Genomic DNA, 20,054 nt, shown 5'->3' with positions numbered 1-20,054 from the left:
CTTATCTCCTGCAAAAAAATTAACCAATATTTAGCTATGAGTAACATATCCACTTGCAACAAATTTTGAGTCCCCATCATGGTATCCTGTGCTTTCCTTCCTTTTTTCTCTTCATGATCTTTACCGAACCTTGCTTTTAGGAGCAAAAAATATATATATGTGAATTTTCGCTGCTGTACAGGATTATTGTTGTTGTTGTCTGTGTTGAATCATATATGTTGCTGGCTGGCTGGTACTGGTCCGGTCTAAATCACTGCACCAGTTCTGCACAGATTTCCCTGATTGTCTCCTCTTTGTGCTCTTTCAGCCATCATCAACCCCAAGCAGCCCAAAGAGACGAAGAGCTTCAATTTTGACTTCTCCTACTGGTCTCACACCTCGGTGGGTGGGTCCGGCTGGATGCTTGTCTCTGTGACACCCTGCATGGCGTGGTGTTCATGTGGATCACTCTGCCCTCTTGTTGAACATTCACTTGATCTCTGAGCTTTGAAAAAGAGGAAAACATCTCGGTGTTTGCTTGTCCTCTCCCTGCAGCCAGAGGACACCAACTATGCGTCTCAGCAGCAGGTGTACCGGGACATTGGAGAAGAGATGCTGCTGCATGCCTTTGAAGGCTACAATGTTTGCATCTTTGCCTATGGCCAAACAGGTGCTGGGAAGTCCTACACCATGATGGGAAAGCAGGAGCCCGGGCAGCAAGGCATCATACCACAGGTATGATGTCCACCAGGGTCTGTTGGATCATGGGCTGCACGTAACTCGTGCAGTTCAGCCTCTCTCTGTGTGGTCACCATTAAGATCCACGCTACTATTCCAGACAGCAAGGTTTTTAAAAATATGTGTATTATCTGATATTTTTATATCTGCAATATCTGCGCGCTACTTTACTTGTACAAATCTGTCTTTAGAAGGACACTAAAGTTCAGTTCCTAGAATTCTGGGAAAGAGATTTCAGATCCGCTCCACCAAAGCTTGCCCATGTTTTCACCAGTTGTGTGAAGACCTCTTCACCAAGATCAACGACAATGATGACAACAGCATGTCCTACTCTGTAGAGGTGAGTGTGACCCTTGTGCATCTCAGAGCAAACGACATCATGCCTTTCAAAGTGCTGTAGACGCAATACGCTCGGTAAAGCAAACCTGAGAGGGCTCTCCCGTGCACCTCACCAGGTCAGCTACATGGAGATCTACTGTGAGCGAGTGCGAGACCTTCTGAATCCCAAGAACAAAGGCAACTTGCGTGTGCGGGAGCACCCCCTCATGGGGCCCTACGTGGAGGACCTGTCCAAGCTGGCCGTTACCTCCTACAATGATATCCAAGACCTGATGGACTCTGGAAACAAGGCCAGGTATCTGGACAGGCCTTACTGATGGCCGCTTATGGGATCACAGCACCTAAACCCTATCCCTGAATCCTAAACCCAACCCTAAACTCTAACCCTAAGATTTTAAAAGATTAATTACACACTAAATTTGTATTACATTAATAAATATTTATTATTAGATGGGGTAACTAGTGATTTAGTGGTTAGAGCTGCTGCTTTCCACTAGAAAGATCCAGGGCTGAATCCTAGTCCAAACGGTATACCTTGTTTCTTACCTCCATCTGACACAATGAAAATTACCCTGCTGAATAAATGAGTAAATAATTTTAAGTACATTACTATTGTACCTGAACATTGTGACACAATGGAGAAAAGCATCAGTTAAAATAATAATAATAATAAGAAATAATTTGGATGTTTGAGTGTAGGAGCTGTCAACAGAGGTTTTTCGCTCCTTTATTTTCACGCATTATGCAATTAGTGCACAGCCTTTATTTAATGTGCAGTGACTGCTGGTAAGACAGTAGGAAGTGTAGCTCGCAGCACTAATGAGATCTCCCACATGAGGAGAACATTTCCATGCGCTCTTATTTCCGAAACAAACATCTGTTCAGTTAAAAACTACGTTAATACCGATCACAGTCAAACGGAGCTGACTGTGAAAATCACTCCTGTAAAATGCGAATTGAGCGCACGAATCCTTAAAATGGTTTAATTAAGCATTGCCATTAATGCGTTAAAGCTTTAGCTTCTGGATTGTAAGTACAGTGAGATAAAGTGCATGTCTTTATCAGAGATCCACCGTCTTTTATCTGTAATAGAAGAGCTGTAAACGGGAAGTGGCTGCACTGCAGTCTGGTCATTGCGGTTCCTGGTTCCGCAACCACAGCCGCCGAAGGAACATCTCCGTGCCGGCGCCTCCCAGCGGCGCATCCGTCTTGCTTGGAAACTTCCAGCCATCTCAGGCGAACCTTGGTGGTCTCAGGTCGAGCCTGACGTCACGATGAGTAATGACCCGCTCAACTTCTCTCCCCAGGACGGTGGCGGCCACCAACATGAACGAGACCAGCAGCCGCTCGCACGCCGTCTTCAACATCATCTTCACCCAGAAGAGGCACGACGCTGACACGGACAACACCAGCGAGAAGGTAGGACCGCAACACGGGGTTCTCCTCTAGGTAGATGTTTGGAGGCTCATTCCTGGCCAACATCGGTGATGGTGATATGTGAGCGCGTGTGTGTGACATTGCAGTGACATGTTGTGTGTCGCCCCTGTGAATTGTGTCCAGGTCAGTAAAATCAGCCTGGTGGACCTGGCTGGGAGCGAAAGGGCTGATTCCACAGGAGCCAAAGGAACCAGGCTGAAGGTGAACGCTCTCCTTCGAAAACTCCCTGTCCCCAAGTATCACGTGCACCATAACACTTAAATCCCACCTATAAGTCACATGTATTTAAAATCCTGAAAAAGGTCTCAGAAATTGTGAAATATAGTCTAGTATATATTTTTCTCAAAATATATTAATAATTGACATCTGCTTTGGGCACCTTTTAAAACACTCAGATGTATCCTAATAGTGTTTGTTAAAAAAACATCTTTGTTCTGCATAGGGCCAGAATGTTAGAATGTTCTTGCCCCATGGAAATACTTTTAAAGAACGGTATGTTTAGAAATGAAAAAATGATGCCAGTTCTTCAGTTGCCCTTCTCTAAATATCTTTGGCCTTTGTGGTCTTTTTCAGGAAGGAGCAAATATAAACAAATCGCTGACGACGCTCGGGAAGGTCATCTCTGCCCTGGCTGAAGTGGTAAGGGCCTTAACGTTTCAGCACGCGAGTGAATTCATTTTGATGTTAACATTGGGTTCGATGCGGAGGGAGCATTCCGAGCCTGGGACACCTTCTAGAATTTTCCGCGCATCTGCAGCAGAAAGGGTCTCGTCTGTCTGCTGTCGCTGTGCTGAGTACGCCTGCAGTGTGTCGGGAAGGAGCACTGCAGCAGTTTTTATTATGCTCAAAGTCCTCTGATGTCTAACGCGCAGACGAGGTGGTGGATTTTTATAGCTGTGCGTTTTTTTTCTTTTCTGCAAAATACTTTGCAGCCCACCTTTCCCTGTTGGCTACAGCGCTTCCCATCCTGTCAATAACGTACTGCTGAAGGTCCATGAAGGGGACTGCTGTGCACATACCACACGCTTTTAGAGATGCAGCATTTTCATTCATATACATAAAATATGATTTTTTTTTTTTGTTATTTATACAGCACCACATATTTCAAATTTCGTAACTATGTAAACGCCTGTTGTTTTTCTCCTTTTTCTAGGACTCCGGACCAAACAAGGTAATACCAGTTTTCGCTCAGTGCTCGCGAGCTGCTCCTGTTCGAGCATGTCCTGTTCACTGGTTTCTCGTGTGTTGATGGAGAGGATGTGTTTCACCGGCAGAACAAAAAGAAGAAGAAGGTGGAGAGCTTCATTCCCTACAGAGACTCGGTGCTCACCTGGCTGCTGAGGGAAAACCTGGGTACGCACCTCCGAACCTACTGTAGCGTCACTGGACCAGTTACTGGGTCTCCATGTGATTGGTACCATGCTGAGATTTTTAAATAACAACCTTTATTTAACATAACCCCCCGCTTGGCTGCCTCTCTCACTGTGCCCCCCTCCCCACCTGCTCTCTCCCAGGGGGCAACTCTCGCACTGCCATGGTGGCAGCCCTCAGCCCCGCGGACATCAACTACGACGAAACCCTCAGCACGCTCAGGTGAGATAAAGGGTTGAGAAGTGCCAAGAGCAGCAAATGTGTGTGAGTGACGGAGAGAGCGTGTGTGTGTTCCACTGATGTATGGATGAGCGACCCAGCATAAGTAGTGTATCTAGCAGTGTAAGTTACCGCGGTGAATAAGGTGTGTGGGCTGATAACACTACGTAGAGTTCACTGGAAGTCGCTTTGGAGAAAAGCATCTGCTAAATAAATAAATGTAAACGTAAATGTAAATTAATCCAAACCCAGGATTGCTTGTGCGGACCATTAAAAAAATATATATTTTTAATTATAAGGACTGCCTGTTGATGGTCCATTAATATCGGTCCTTCGGTCCGTAGTTTATCAATAAAGTGCCTGCGCCGCACAAGGCAAGTTTCCAGTATCCCTCACACCTGCTAGTGTCGTGTGTAAATGGGTTTACTGGGCTCACTGGGTTGCCCCCTGGGTTGCCCCTCCCCCCCCACCACTCTCAGGTATGCTGACCGGGCCAAGCAGATCCGCTGCAATGCTGTCATCAACGAGGACCCCAACAACCGGCTGGTGCGCGAGCTCAAGGAGGAGGTGTCCCGGCTCAAGGAGCTGCTGTATGCTCAAGGCCTTGGGGACATCATTGAGAGTGAGTGTGTGCACGTACACGCGTACACACATACACACATAGACACATACAGAGCCTCAGATGAATACGTATGACGCGCAGACAGAAGCGCAATGAAAGAAACCCATGGCGACCCAAGTACGGGCCCTCGCCTTCATGCGCATGACCTCCTCTTAGAACAAACACACTGAAAAATGCACACCGGCGCTCGCTTTGAGTGGGACTTCGACCCATGATCGATGTGTGCCTGCGTGTGTCTGTATATGTGGCTCGGTTTCATGACAGCTCTCCTCTTCCTGTGTCTCCTCCTTAGCGTATCGCGGTCCTGGGTCCGAGATCGGTGATATGAAACGTGTGTATCCTAGCGCTCCTCAGCTTCGCCGCTCATTGTGTTTTCCTCAGCAGCGGAATGTTCTCGACTGTTTTAGTGAAGCCCGAACCAACGTCCAGATGGGCTCGGTTCAACAACCGCTCCCAAGACGGCCTTTCCAATTATTATTGATCGGAGCCCTGTTAACCTCCCTTTCAGAATTAGAGAGAACAAAAAATATTTACCATGTTTCTCAGTATTACTGTTTTTAGGACCCCTGCAATATGTGGCTTTTAATTATTTTCATGCTTTTCCTGTGTCTGCCAAGAAAGTGGTAATCCAGAGCGTTTACGTTAGAGTAGATAGCAACTGACACGGGGCTCATCACGCGGTCCTGCTGGAACCGCCGAGAGAGGCGGGGACCGGATGCAGAGTAAATTGGGCCGAGAGGCCTGAGGCCTGGCCGTAAGCCTCGTACCCGGGTCTTGGTCTGGTGCTGCGCTCCTGGCGCTCGAGAACCCCGCGCTACCGCTGCAGTGCTTCGCCTGGCTGCTCGGCTTCCTCCGGGAAAAGAACAGAAATCTTTATTTAGTTGCAGTCATCAATTATTTCCTGAGCGAAAGGCTCGGAAAAGACGTAAATCTGGAACTGAAAAGATGGAAAATGAGAAATTGAAAGGAAAAATGTCAGTAATGCACAGACGCAAAGATAAAGCAGACATTCTGAACTGCTCTCAAATGACGAGGAGAGCACTTCGCTTGGGCAAAAAGTGAACGCAGTGAACGAACGTTGATGGCTGTAACTGATTGCTTTGATCTACGATGTATGATGCAGAGTATAGTTTTTGGTCAGATGAGCGTGAGGCTGCGGCCCTCTCTGTTCCCATGCCTGCTTCCCGGTTGGCTTCTGACATGCCCCGCTGCCACTCGATCCCGAGCTCCCGCTTTGGCCGGCTGCCGATCCTACCCGTGCATTAGCTGGCGAACATGGCGGCAGGCGCTGTTTACACCGGCCATCGTGTACTTGGCACCGAACTGCTCCGCTCAAAGAAAAGACAGAAGGAGCCAGTCAGAAATCCTCTGTTCCAGGTCAGCAGGTAGCGGTAGAACAGAGAAGAGCTTTAAGATTCTCCTTTTAGCGCTGAGAGCTCACAAAATCAAGAAAAAAAAAAACATGCAGGATTTCTGAAGGGCTCTTATCCCGATGTCACTTTCCCGCTCAATCATCTCAGTGGGAATGCAGCAGAAATGATGAAAAAAATCATCATTTTATATTGGCTCAGCACTCTGTGCATCACCATGACTACCAGTTGCCATAGCAACAATCTCCGCTGCCGATATTGGATATTATGCATAAATGTTCTGAAACATGTATTTTATGAACTCTAAATAATATGAACACGTTCTCACTCTCCGTTCGAAACCTCTGCACAACACATTTGCTTCAACCGCATCTGCTGATGTCCTCGATGCAGCGGAACGTACCAGAACTTGTCCGCAACAACACTGTGGAAGGCAGCATGCAGCGCTGCTCGTAGCTCCAGAATATTTCCTGCCGTTTGCAGCTTGCTGCAGATATCTTGCAAGGGGTTTGAGAATATTTTATATTGAATATTTGAAAATTGAAGGGGTGCGGTGGCGCAGTGGGTTGGACCGCAGTCCTGCTCTCCGGTGGGTCTGGGGTTCGAGTCCCACTTGGGGTGCCTTGTGACGGACTGGCGTCCCGTCCTGGGTGTGTCCCCTCCCCCTCTGGCCTTACGCCCTGTGTTGCCGGGTAGGCTCCGGTTCCCCGTGACCCCGTATGGGACAAGCGGTTCTGAAAGTGTGTGTGTGTATTTGAAAATTTTTAAACCAGCCCGGTAAGTCGTACCTGGGCTGCGTGTGACGGTATTTTAATGCCAGTGTGATGATTAGTTGGTTAGTTTATTCTTTGTTAGTTTACAATTTTGTATATTATATTATATTATATTATATTATATTATATTATATTATATATTTTCCCTACTCCTTTTTATACTTACAGCCAAACTACACACATTATTAATCATTTATGAACATGAGCATGTGACCATTTCTCGTTCGCAAAAATGGATTTAATGAGAGGGAATGTTTGACAACGCATATAGACAAAGTTGCACTGTTGGTTGATCCCCAGTGAATGTTAAAACCTTAATGGAAAAATGTAGTTTGGAAGGGTTTTGTTTTTTCGGATGGAAACTAATTTTGGTTAACAAAGATGTGGAATTTTACAAAACCAGACACGGCTTGTGAAAATTTAGCACACAATGGCCAAGTGTCGCTTAAAAGTTTTGACGGGGTGGCGTGGTGAGTTTGGCCAGCGCTTGTTCCTTGATCGGTCTGGGGTTCGAGCCCTGCTTGGGGTGCCTTGCGATGGACCGGCGTCCCGTCCTAGGTGTGTAGGGACATCCGGTAGTGTAGTAGTTAGAACTATTGCTTTTGAATCCGAAGTTCGCAGGTTCGATCCCCACTTCTGGTTGTGATACCCTTGAGCAAGGTACTTACCCTGAAATTGCTCCAGTAAAATAACCCAGCTGTATAAATGGGTAAATAATTGTAACCCTAACACTGTACGTCGCTTTGGAGAAAAGCGTCAGCTAAATGAATAAATGTAAAGCTTGTCCCTTTGGCCTTGCGCCCTGTGTTGCCTGCCTAAGCTCCGGTTCACTGCGACCCCGCCCGGGACAAGCGGTTGTAGACATTGGTTGGTTGGTAAACCCTTTGAGAGAGAACAACAGCGGCCTGCACAAAATCCAAAAATTGCAGTCCGATGGCGGCATTTCCATTTCCTGCCACAGACTGAGATGTGTGTGGCACCGTAATGGAGTTCCTTAGCATTAAACGTCCACATCCGCCCTGCTTTTAACTGCAACCCGATCCCCGAATTAATGGCTGAGAGCACTCAGAGGCCCAGCGCCCGGCCAGATCTGTCTGTAAAAGCCGCACTTTAGCGAGATCTCGGCACGTGCGTCGTTCCAACGTGGCTTCATATTGTGTAGCTGGATATCTGTGCATCGAATGAAGGCAGCTCTTCGAGTTGCCAATTGAGAAGCATGGTGCCGGCATAGCCGCACACGTGTTTCGGTGTGATGTCTGAATGACGATTTTCTCCTTGCATTATTGAGCTGGTTTGTCCTTGTGTTTTCGATGGCACGGCAGAGAGTCGCCGAAGGCGCTCTTAGATGAGATCCAGCAGATGAAGTGGGCACGTCCTAGCAGATATGCCATCTCTTTGGGGAACTATGCTGCCTGCTCTTGAGCTCACAGAGATGGGAACGCAGATTTGAGCACCCGCCAAAACAATATACAACCTTCCCTCTCCATATGATAGTAATGCGTTCCTGAATAACCCTTCGTAAACTGCTTTCTTATAAAATTATGTCAAAGAACATAATTACCATTAGTTTAATGGTAATATTTTGTCTGTTCCTGAGTCCCAAAGTTGACATCCATTTATCCTAAAATATCACCAAATCCCATTAAAATGGACACGGTCACTTCAGCAGTTAATGTTAGGATGACTAATTTTATTCTTATTTTGTCATTTTTATTCTTTAAGGGGATAAAAACAAGATGTACTGTAGCTCGCTTGCATTAAATGACACTGACGTGAAGATCTTTAACTCGCTTGGCAGTGCTGGGCCGTACGCAACTGCAGCAATGAAAAAACCAGAGCTGCACCTGGCTGCTTCATATATTGTAGCTTGCATTTACAGTTCCTTTTTTTGCTTTTGCTGCTCTTTCCTTAAGGCTCTAAATGTCTCACCTAGAGCTTTGTCACTTCTGTCTCCTCCTATGTCCCCATTTACTTTGTCACTGGGTTTCATTTCGAGCCACGTCTTTCTCTTCTTCTTCTTCTTCTTCTTCTTCTTCTCGACTCCTCCCCCTCTGTCCGTCCTCTTCTTGCTGCTTCTCTCCGTTTCTCTCCCCTCCCTCTCCCTGCTGTTACCTTGCTGTCCCACCTTTGCCCCACTCCTGTTCCCCTGACAGACTTACCTGATTACAAGAACCAAATCAATAGTCTCCCGGCTGTCAGTCAAAGGGGTCATCTCTCCACAGTGACAAACGCCATGACGGGGATGAGTCCATCCCCCTCTCTTTCCGCCCTGTCCAGCCGTGCTGGGTCCATCAGCAACCTGCATGACCGCATCATGTTCAGCCCGGCTAGCGAGGAGGCCATCGAGCGACTCAAGGTGAGCACTAGAAGACCAGATCTTTACACTCTCTGGGACTCTCTGCCTCCTGCCTGCCTCAATCAGCCATGAGTGGGGAACTGCAGTTTTGGAAGACCCTTTTCCAAGAATCAGTGCACTTATATTTTTCTAACAGGAAACGGAGAAAATCATTGCAGAGCTCAATGAAACTTGGGAAGAGAAGCTACGTCGGACAGAGGCCATTCGCATGGAGCGGTAAGAGCACAAGAGCTTGGAACTGATCAATGTGCCAGTGGTCCACTTCTGTTTAGGATTGCTTATGGACTCCATTCAACCAGTGAAGGTGTGATGTTGCAAAGTCTGTTTTGATGGGAGCTGCACTGTTAACCATGGGCTACTGCTCTGTCCAGAGAGGCATTGCTTGCAGAGATGGGCGTGGCCATGCGAGAAGATGGAGGCACTTTAGGGGTCTTTTCACCCAAGAAGGTAAGACTGACCTCGAACCACCCAACAACATGGAAATTTGCTGCCCTTACAACACATATGGACCAGCATGTAGCTTAGTTAGTACTGCTGCCTTTGGACTTTAAGGACCCAGGTTTGATTCCCACCTCCTGCTGTCAAACCCTTGATCAAGGTACCTCCTCTACATTGTTCCAGTAAAGTTACCTTGCTGTTTAAATAGGTAAATCCTTGTAAGTTGCTTTGGAGAAAAACATTAGCTAAATGAGTTGACGTAAATGTGTGACACCAATGCAATATTGTAGGAAGCCCCAATAATAGGAATGTTAAGTGGAAAGAAAAATGTGTTGCATCGCCCATTGTAAGACAGGATGGAAGTGACAATTCCTGTTGCTTTGTCTCGAAGCTGCCGCAGCGAAAGCCCCAGCCTGTTTTCATTGACACGGTCGGGCTATTTTCCCCCAATGAGGTGTGTCATTGCAGAGCCCTGTATTACTCTGAATATAAGTAATGTTGCAGTGAGGTCTTTATCCCTCATGCCAAGTGGGATAAAAAAAACTTTGTATCTCTTCTCTGCTTACGTGTGCCCCTGAAACTGCCGTGAATTTCCCACCTTCCGTCTTTTCGGAGATGCATTTCACTTGCTCTCCATCTGAAGTCTTGGAGCGCTATCAATGACACTGTGTTTAAAATGTTTCCACGCCTGTTCCTCCATTCCAGTTGAAAGCATTGGTGTGAAAAATTAGTTGTATAGTCGAATGAAGGTGTGATTGTTTGTGATTGCCTTGAGCAGGAGAAAGGAATGGAGGGAACGGACTGGCAAATAAACAAACAGCATGCATTGTCTACTTGCAGTAGGCAACACACAGACTGACGCAAACATACTGCATTAAGTACGTTCACCAGTGTCTGAATGCCTTCTGGAGTTGGCGTTGCTGTGTGATATCAGATACAGCTTTATGAATATGAATTCCCTATCATTTGGCCTCTGTGAAACTCACAAACCAGCTATGGCATTCTCATGATCTTTCCTTCTACTTCTGTTGACTGATTGGTTTATCTTCTGAAGATATGTCTTTGTTTTGCAGCGCTGTACTACCTTAAGTCAAAAAGTATGCACAATAATCTGTATTCACATGGACGAAGATTGTTACGGATACTTTCTGACTTAACCAATGTGCATTCTGATGAGTGATGGTGCATTGCACCATCTTCTTGTTTTTGTGCACATAAACATAACAAGTCACCTGTGCTTTCTTCCAGACTCCTCACCTTGTAAACCTCAATGAGGATCCCTTGATGTCCGAGTGTTTGCTCTACTATATTAAAGATGGCATAACCAGGTGAGAGAAAATGTTCAACCAGTTCTTGAGTGCTGAGGATAACGGTCGATGTTCATATTTATCGGTAACAAAGAGCACTAACCTTCTAAGATGTTTCAGTGTTGTCTACAATAATAAGCAGGGGATGCTGTTGAGAATATGTGCAGATTTTGGGTGTGTACGGTTGTGTATCAGTGCTTGGCTTGGGTGACGTTGGGTGCTTTTGGCCAGGGTGGGCCGGGAGGACGCCAGCAGCCGACAGGACATTGTTCTCAGCGGCCACTTCATCAAAGATGAGCACTGCACGTTCACTAGCACTGCTGGAGCCACGGGTGAAGGTGAGAAACCCTAAAATTCTCATGGACTTCAAGGGGGCACATTCAGCATCCTAGTATGGTACTTATTTCATTGGCGTTAAATTTTTCAGCGGTAATTCAACAAAACACAAGGAGCATTTCTTTTGGGGAAAGTTGGGGAAATTATAAGAATTCCGTACAAAGGCATCATACAGATAGTTTGTAAAATACTTCACTGGACGAACCTCAATATGCAACACACCATATTGTGAGCTCAGGAGCACCATGAAAACTAACTAATGCGTTAAAAGTGCAAAGTATGAAACAGCTGTGCAGAAATGAAGATGTGGTGCTCTATATTCTCATAAACCCTCATAACATTTATTCCTACAGTAACTGTCATTCTCGAACCCTGTGAGGGGGCAGAGACTTACGTTAACGGAAAGAGGGTTACTGAGCCAACTGTCCTCCGGTCTGGTGAGTTTGTCATCCTTGCTGCCTTTCAATGTAAATGGAGATCCCTTAGGAACAAAGATGGCTTTTTTGTAGTAAATGTTGGACCGATGTGACATCACTCCTCTCCTCCAACCCCATGCAGGGAATCGCATCATCCTGGGGAAGAGCCACGTGTTCCGGTTCAACCACCCGGAGCAAGCGAGACAGGAGCGGGAACGCACGCCGTGTGCCGAGACCCCCATGGAGCCCGTGGACTGGGCTTTTGCTCAGAGGGAGCTACTGGAAAAGCAGGGCATCGACATGAAAGTGGAGATGGAGCAGAGGTACGGTACAACTTGTAATAATCCTTTTATTAGTTGGCACACAACTGCTGTTTCCAAGCGGAGAAGAAACTGCTGAATAAAGCTGAAAGATAAGTCCGCGTGGGTTACAGTGCATTATTTCTTCATCGAAGTCAAGATGGAGTTGCTGTCCCAGTGGTCATTTTATGGAAACGAGAAGTGTCTGCCATCCAAAGTTAGCAACAATATTCATGTACGCTACTCTTTGCAGGCTGCAGGAGCTTGAAGACCAGTATCGTAAGGAGAGAGAAGAGGCCAACAACCTCTTAGAACAGCAGAGACTGGTAGGAAATGCTACAAATAGCTCAGCTAGCTTTGACCTCTAAGAACAGCTTTAAAAAAAATTTACCTGTAGAGTGAAATGCGGCTAAATTATGGGATCGTCTAATGATATTTTTTGAATTCGAAGGATTATGAGAGCAAGCTTGAAGCCCTACAGAAGCAGGTGGACTCCCGGTATTATCCAGAAACCACAGAGGAAGAGGAGGAGCCAGAAGAGGAAGGTGCGAAATCAACTAGATTGTGGACAGTGGACAACTATTGTGTTCAGCTGTTAAAAGGCTACACTTTGACCTAAGGAGATCCATATACTAACGGTGATCCTTAAAGTTCTTCTCCGTTGTGGGAAGTGATTGAAAACCCTTACATGGGGCATGTAGCTCCCTTTGAGCAAGCTGCTTCCTTGCTCACAGTGCAATGGACGGAGAGGGAGATGGAACTGGCGCTCTGGGCTTTCCGCAAATGGAGGTGGTACCAGTTCACCTCCTTGAGGGACCTGCTGTGGGGAAATGCCATCTTCCTGAAGGAGGCCAACGCCATCAGCGTGGAGCTGAAAAAGAAGGTGACCTCACTTTGTCAAATTCTCGCATGGCTTCATGCTGAGGAGAACCGTATCCCAAAATCTCAAGCTTGCCCGTTGGTTTTAATCATTTATATGCAGAAATTACTTAGTGAAGCACTTTCTCTTCCTCAGAAGATTGCCCTCATCCTCCTTACTTGGCGTTTTTGCGTATGCACACCTGTGTAAATGTGTGTGCATGTGTCCCCTAAACCCGCCCCCCCCCCAATGCCCCCGAACAGGTCCAGTTCCAGTTTGTCCTGCTCACCGATACGCTATATTCACCCCTGCCACCTGACCTGTTGCCCCCGGAAGCGGTCAAAGACAGGGAGAAACGGCCCTTCCCCCGCACCATTGTGGCAGTGGAGGTGCAGGACCAGAAGAATGGTGCCATTCACTACTGGACCCTGGAGAAGCTCAGGTGCCACTTCCTGAGTGATGGGAACCTGCAGCCTCATCATGACAATGCTAATTCTGCCTGAAACTATTTTATAATAATATATTTTCGCCCCGCACTGGTCCTGCTCATTTCCAGTAGTGATATCAAGTGACGCGGCGCTTGTTTGGGTGTGCACGCTTGGTTTTGTTCTCCTTTTATGACCGTCTTATACTGCCCCCTGCAGGCAGAGGCTGGAGCTGATGCGAGAGATGTACGACCGAGCGGCCGAGGTCCCCAGCAGTGCCATTGAGGACTGCGACAATGTGCTGACCGGCGGCGACCCGTTCTACGACCGCTTCCCCTGGTTCCGCCTGGTGGGCAGGTGAGTGGCGGAATGGGAGTGCTAGAGGCCAGGGACACTATTGGTTATCAGTCTACCTGTGTAGCTAAGACAGTTCAAACCACTGGTGTATCATTACAAACCGGGAGTGTCGCAGCAGTGGTCAAACACCGTATACATATCAGAGGTGACCTGCTGCTCCTCAGGTATGCTGCCGTTGAATCGTACATTATTAAAAAGCCAGCGGGGGGCGCGATCTGTTCCTCGCACCTATAATTAATGTCATCGGTTAACGCCTGGTTCCGAAATCGGGAATAATGAGACAGCATATTCTCTTGGCTGAATCCCAGCAGGTCCGCATTTTCACCCTGCGCATGTTTTCTGCAACGTGGCAATAGGGAAGGGTATGTGCTGGCTGGGACTTTTCTAGGTCTGTAACCTCAGCAGGGATTCACCTCTGAGTCACATTTCGAGGCAGCTGAGACCACAAAAGGCAGCGCAGCCTTCGCACGAAAGAGCGGCAACGAAATGCATGCAAGGACTTCTGTGTAAAATTTCTGCTCAATCCTGTATAACTGTGAAATACAATGTCAGTTAGTTTATGTTTTTTGTACAGCTGCTGGGGTGCCGTTTTGCCCTCATTGGACATAAACAGCTCCGATCCAACCTAAAAAGACATATATAGCACTTGTGTTCTCTTCTGCATCAATGTTCTATTTTAGCTCTAAGGCTTAACCTAATTCTTCGAGGCCTTTGAAATACACTAGATCTGAATGTTGACCGCAGATCTTTTGTTTCCGTCTCTGTGATTATGCTCTCATTCGACAGATTAAATATTTAGTGCCTTTTTGGCTGCCGTCCACAGCGATAACAGTAAGGATATTACGGGATGCTGGGACCGTGCTACATGAGCAGTGAGCTTACCGTAGTGATGTGTCTTACATGGCCCCAGTCCACTAGGGTAGCGGCAAGGTCACGTGACTGCACTGTGAGCCAGTCGTTGGCCGTGTCGGCTCTGGGGAGTAACCTCTGTGTCTTTATCTTGTTGTACTAACCCAGTTCCCATGTCTCTGGCTGCACTAGCACCCCCATTTTCAACACGTGCATGAGCGAGCGCATGACCGATCTCACCCCCTCCCCCACCTTCTCCGACCCCGACTCTGACATTACTGAGCTCGCCGACGAGCGGCATGACGGGAAGGTGGTGGCGGAGGTGGAGGGGGAGGAGGCGCAGTTGGAGGAGTTGGAGGACCTGGACGATGAGATCTTTTTGGACGACCCGTGCTCGGAGCTGGGGGGAGATGAGGGCGAGTGTTGCCCGGGCTCCAGCGAAGGCCAGGACCCCTTTTACGACCGCTCGCCTCTATTCAGTGTAGTGGGAAGGTTGGTGAGGTTTCAGGAGCATGCTGGCAGAGGAAACTAGCTCTCTCGCGCCGAGATGCCGGGCCCCACCGCGGCTGATTCTCGCACACACGCTCACACACACACTGTCACGCTCAGAGTTTTCACCTTAAGAGGTTTAGGATCAAACCCAGTCAGCTGATGGTCATCTTAACCAGAAAGTCAACGCTTCTCAGAGTAGCCGTTTAACATCTGCTTGACCACGTTGACGTCGAACCAAATGAATAATTTGCTGACATTTACATAACTTGATGCTGTTCTGAGATTATTATCAATTCCACGCTTTACTGTAAAGGCCTCTGTTGTTCAAATTACTTCCAAAGCGACTGCAGTTCCCCTGCTTTCCATTCAGGCCCCTCTTATGTCTGTTCTCTGCCCCTCCTCGCCTCTTAACTACTTTCATGAGCGCTGTGACCTGCTAACTGTTCCAGCTACCGTTTCCCGTTCCCAATTTACGAACCAGAGAGACTGAGGACCGGCCACAGGATGATCAGAGCGAATGTAAAAAGAACAAAATGGAGCCCAGAGAAGCATTTTGATCCAATGTTTTATTTAAACGCTGTTGACGCTTGCTTTTACCAGCATTTGTTCACAGCAGACTTGCCTTAAGCTGCCGCTCTGACTTGACTTGATTTTTTTACGGCCTGCGAACGACCGGATGCAAAGGGGGTCGTTTTCGCTCAGTCGTCACTCTGGGTCGTAAATGAAGACCGAATACTCCTCGTAAACGGGTTGATCTGTGGAATAATGGGTGGACTCAGGATCTCAAGATGAAAGAGCTGGTTTCTGCTGCAGCTGTCTCTACCAGGCATGCCAGAGCACAGATTCATTTTGACGTTTTTTAATTTCACTTTATTTCTCAAATTCAACGTGAATAGTATCTTTGTTTGATTGGCTCCCCGCTCTCACCTACCCCCACATAAAGCACTCTGCAAGTGTGAGTCTAGAACTGTGTAGTGTGCTATTTTAATTTATGTCACCCCCCGCCCCCTTGGTTTTTAAGTTCACCTATTTGTGGGTGCTGGTACTGTTGGGCTCGACGCAGCTTCCTTACTGTATGTTTTTTTTGTTTTTTTTTTTAACTTTTATTTTGTTTGCTTCTCAGTTTAATTTCCGAGCCTTTGAAACTGGAACACCAGTAATTTTTTAAAAAAGTTTTACATTTACTTTTTCTTCTGAGCATGCCATTGTTGCACCTCACCAATCTTGTCGTAAGCTCCTTCCCTCTACCTCCCTCTCCTGCCACTCCTTACCCTCCCCCTCCACCCCACAGGCACCTGGGAAATGTAGTCCCGGGCTGCAAAAAAGCACCGATCTTGGGAAGCAAAAAAAGAGGACCCGGGCTCGCCAAAACAGAATTAACGATTGCAACTGAGCTATAGAGACACGTTTTATCTCAGTCGCATCTGGCATATTCAGAATTTGTTTGAATATGTGACACTGGCTCCCCTTCAGTGGTCGCTTTTGCCAGTTACTTTGCGGGCAGCCATTTGCTTCTCATGGTCGATCTGGGCTTTTGCAGTATTGCTTGCTTCTCCATGCATCGAGCAGTGAGCTGAGGAGTGGGTTCATCATCTTCAGGGTTTAGGTTCTGATTGGATTAGACATTTGCTGGCCATTTGTTATGGTTTCTCTGGTGAACTCTGGGATGAGCTACAGCTATCTCATTGTCTCACTGTCTTTTATGGGCCATGGCTGTGATGCCCTCACATTGCCTCTTTTTAGCCATTAGTTATTCGTTGTAGAGAGATAATGGAACATTAATTCAAAGGTTCCATGCACCTGAATTCCTGTGTCCATGTATATACATTGTGTAAATTTACATATCAATTTTTAAGTGTTTCATCGTGATCCCAAACTCTGCAATGAGGTCAAAACCTCGGTCATCCTTTACTAGAAAAACTGATGTCTTAGCTTGCTCTGTTTGCATTGATATGCCATTAAAGGCAGACTAAAATCAATAGCTGTACAGTCAAAAGCCAGTAATTGCAATTACCAGTTCGCTACTGTGTTCAGGACAGAACTAAAAAGAAAGAAAGGCCTTTATTTGGGCAGAAAACCACTGAATCTACTGAAAACCATGGTTTTGATGTTTTGCATGTGGCACATTATTGCATTGGTCTTGAATATGATGGGTTTACTTAATAAATACTTAAAGGTTAGTTAACGCTACCTATTCATGTCATATTATTAAAAATTAATCTGAGTTGCACATTATCAGGAACTCTGTTGCAGCTTAAGAGAGTGAGAAATAAATTAAAGGTCAAGGCTTTCGCTTTGACTCCTGATCATATCCAAGCCATCTTACATGATCACATAATGGAAGCACAGCATGAAGCCCTCGTCAAGGAAATTTTGACAGAGGATTATTAAAACCACTGTGGCATTCTGATGCAAAGGCTGCAATGTTAATGAATAAATCCAACAAGCCGATTAACCAGGGTTTGTTACATCGCTACCCTAAGTGAGCTTAGAGGTAGTGGAGGACTTCGGAAGGTCGTGTTTGTCTTTTGACCGATGAGCAGAGTGGAACTGAAGTACAAGGTGCAGGATCCTGGTTTTAAAAGCCATAGTTCTCTATTAGTTATGCACCTTGGATGGGAAGGTAGTTTTTCTCTGTACCCATGCTCCTTAGCCTCACCAAACAGTCCCACTCCACCCCCACCCCTCGTCTTCCCCTTGGGAATTGAAGTTTTTTTTTTTGTGTTTGCTTAGTGTTTTTTTTGAATGAATTAATGAAGACCACAAATAAAAACAATTGTAAAAGGCACCTTTGGCTATCGCTGGAGCTGATGCAGCTTCTGTTTGTTTGCTTGTGCAGCTTGATGTCGTGTTGTATTGTCCAGTGGCTGTGTTGGACATGTGTTTCCAGGCCCCTCCTGATCTCTGTACACTCTCTGTTCTGCCTCTTCCCTCGCCCTTCCCCTACAGAGCCTTTGTGTATCTCAGCAACCTGCTCTACCCTGTGCCCCTGGTGCACCGGGTCGCCATCGTGAGCGAGAAGGGGGATGTTAAGGGCTTCCTGAGGGTCGCAGTTCAAGCAATCTCAGGTGAGATCCTCAGGGTAGAAGACCTTAAGGGACTCGTGACCTTCACAGCCAAGAGGAGCTAATGGAATGGAAACATGCTGACAAATATGATGTGCGGTGGTGGAAGGCAATGACTACAGGGAACTGGCACTAAATCGACTGAACACATCACTTGTTTGACATTTTTGCTAAGGGAAATGAAGGAGAAAGGAGGGTGTAATGTGTGTGACTTCTGGGAGAAGTGAAGCGAAGGTATCTTGAATTTCCCTGTAGCTGACGAAGAGGCCCCTGACTATGGCTCTGGGGTAAGGCAGTCTGGCACTGCTAAGATCTCCTTTGAAGACCAGCAGTTTGAGAAGGTGGGTTGCTTGCAGCCTGAAGGGTTTTGTGTTTGTTCCTCATATTCTGATAGTGCTGTCCAAATTGTGCTGACACTTTCTCTTGATGGGGCAGTTCCAGACAGAGTCCTGCCCTTTGGGCCTGTCTCGCTCAGGAACATCTCAGGAAGAGCTGCGCATTGTGGAAGGACAAGGGCAAAGCACGGATTTTGGCCCATCTGCAGACGAGGTCAACAACAACACATGTACAGGTAATGGCCATTGTTTCCAGTGAAGCTCAGAAGACATGGAAAGTGCAGTTTCTTCTTGGGTTTCCCAGCTCTCCCTTGTTCTCCCTGTCAACTTCAGCCAACGAAGAGGAGCTGGACAGCCCTGTGAAGGCCATCCAGGATGGTCCAGTGGATGGCTTTCTAGACCACCTGCGGATTGGCAGCATTTTCACCTTCAGAGTCACGGTCCTGCAGGCCTCCAGCATCTCTGCGGAGTATGCTGATATCTTCTGCCAGTTCAAGTATGTGTGCCAGATGCGAACCACTGTGCATCTCATTTTGCAACTCACCTTCACATGCTTTCACAGTTATATGTAAAGACTAAAAAAGAATTGTAAGCAAGAACCTTTGCCAGAATTAAAATCATGACAGAACTAAATTGTAAAATAGGGAGAAATTCATGCTAGCCTGTGGTCTTATACTCATCATGAGGGCTTACTGCAATTTGAGCTCCGATCCCATGACCACTTGCAGTTTCATCCACCGGCATGACGAGGCTTTTTCAACGGAACCCTTGAAGAATACAGGTCGTGGGCCTCCTCTGGGCTTCTACCACGTACAAAATGTAAGCAGTGCCTGCCTTGACAAATCTGTTGCTTTTAGTCGGTGGTAGTTATTTTTTCCACAACTAATTTTTTCCCGCTGACAGATTGCAGTTGAGGTGACAAAATCATTTGTGGAGTACATTAAAACCCAGCCCATCGTTTTCGAAGTCTTCGGTCATTACCAGAAACAGCCATTCCCACCCCAGTGTAAAGACCTCATGAGGTGAGGGTGAAGTATTTTGCTTAATTATTTCAGGCACATGTTTGGAGTTCATTTTGAATTTCGTGTTTTCACTCTTGCTGTACAGTCCACTGCGGCCAGCGCGGCGGCAGTTTCCGAGGGTCATGCCATTGTCCAAACCAGGTGAGTTATACCTGAAAGAGTTTTTGTTTATTTTTTTGCTGGGTTGTTGTGCATTGTAGCTCATAGCTTATCACCAGAAGTCTACTGTAAACAATCATCCAAAAATACCAATGTATCATCACCCTGTGTTTCCAGTAGGGGTAGAGGGTTGGGGGTGTGGTCAGGTGGATGTATAATTTCTCAGCTCTCTCTTGGGAACTTGTTAGGTGCCTTTAGGCCGCTTTGTAAACTGCTCTGCTAATTAGCAGTCCCTCCCTTGTGTGGTAATGGGTTGCTCACAGCGTGAAACATTGGCAGTGTCGAGCAGGAGCGTGAAGTGAAAGAGCGCACATTTGTTGCTTTTGATGTTTCAAGCCTGTAGGTGCAAACATGTCACTTTGGCTTACTTTAGCTTTATTAACGACCCCCTCCTTAGCGGGTCATGCGGAACTGAGAATGTGTAAGCTGTCTGGTAAGCCGAGTTGTCTTATGGAAAGGAGATGGCCAAACTGTTCTGTTGCCGTGGTAAC

The 20,054-nt window shown here is 46.7% G+C and overlaps 1 protein-coding gene across 5 annotated transcripts in view; it reads left to right on the top strand.

The window, feature by feature from the left end:
- The window catches only part of LOC108921460 (kinesin-like protein KIF1A), a 51,405-nt gene that overhangs the window by 17,539 nt on the left and 13,812 nt on the right, over window positions 1-20,054 (top strand). For 2 of the 5 annotated variants that reach the window (XM_029249466.1, XM_029249467.1), the window contains exons 4-33: window positions 308-381; window positions 535-714; window positions 992-1,057; window positions 1,173-1,351; window positions 2,364-2,475; window positions 2,617-2,694; window positions 3,067-3,132; window positions 3,647-3,664; window positions 3,768-3,846; window positions 4,008-4,086; window positions 4,563-4,705; window positions 9,071-9,204; window positions 9,341-9,420; window positions 9,576-9,651; window positions 10,891-10,970; window positions 11,181-11,287; window positions 11,639-11,722; window positions 11,844-12,024; window positions 12,254-12,326; window positions 12,452-12,545; window positions 12,735-12,883; window positions 13,123-13,301; window positions 13,504-13,641; window positions 17,932-18,050; window positions 18,303-18,388; window positions 18,483-18,618; window positions 18,716-18,878; window positions 19,111-19,201; window positions 19,286-19,404; window positions 19,490-19,545. In XM_029249466.1, the coding sequence (XP_029105299.1) occupies window positions 308-381; window positions 535-714; window positions 992-1,057; window positions 1,173-1,351; window positions 2,364-2,475; window positions 2,617-2,694; window positions 3,067-3,132; window positions 3,647-3,664; window positions 3,768-3,846; window positions 4,008-4,086; window positions 4,563-4,705; window positions 9,071-9,204; window positions 9,341-9,420; window positions 9,576-9,651; window positions 10,891-10,970; window positions 11,181-11,287; window positions 11,639-11,722; window positions 11,844-12,024; window positions 12,254-12,326; window positions 12,452-12,545; window positions 12,735-12,883; window positions 13,123-13,301; window positions 13,504-13,641; window positions 17,932-18,050; window positions 18,303-18,388; window positions 18,483-18,618; window positions 18,716-18,878; window positions 19,111-19,201; window positions 19,286-19,404; window positions 19,490-19,545 (3,219 nt within the window). Of the gene's footprint in view, window positions 1-307; window positions 382-534; window positions 715-991; window positions 1,058-1,172; window positions 1,352-2,363; window positions 2,476-2,616; window positions 2,695-3,066; window positions 3,133-3,646; window positions 3,665-3,767; window positions 3,847-4,007; window positions 4,087-4,562; window positions 4,706-4,997; window positions 5,037-9,001; window positions 9,205-9,340; window positions 9,421-9,575; window positions 9,652-10,890; window positions 10,971-11,180; window positions 11,288-11,638; window positions 11,723-11,843; window positions 12,025-12,253; window positions 12,327-12,451; window positions 12,546-12,734; window positions 12,884-13,122; window positions 13,302-13,503; window positions 13,642-14,658; window positions 14,983-17,931; window positions 18,051-18,302; window positions 18,389-18,482; window positions 18,619-18,715; window positions 18,879-19,110; window positions 19,202-19,285; window positions 19,405-19,489; window positions 19,546-19,960; window positions 19,964-20,054 lie in introns of all 5 variants that reach the window. The other 3 variants (XM_029249468.1, XM_029249464.1, XM_029249465.1) reach the window with 3 other exon arrangements.

The sequence above is a fragment of the Scleropages formosus genome, chromosome 25 (genome assembly GCF_900964775.1).
Source record: "Scleropages formosus chromosome 25, fSclFor1.1, whole genome shotgun sequence".
Taxonomy (NCBI): Eukaryota; Metazoa; Chordata; class Actinopteri; order Osteoglossiformes; family Osteoglossidae; genus Scleropages; species Scleropages formosus.
Note: the sequence above shows the minus strand (reverse complement) of the source record. Positions and strands in the feature narration are given on the sequence as shown.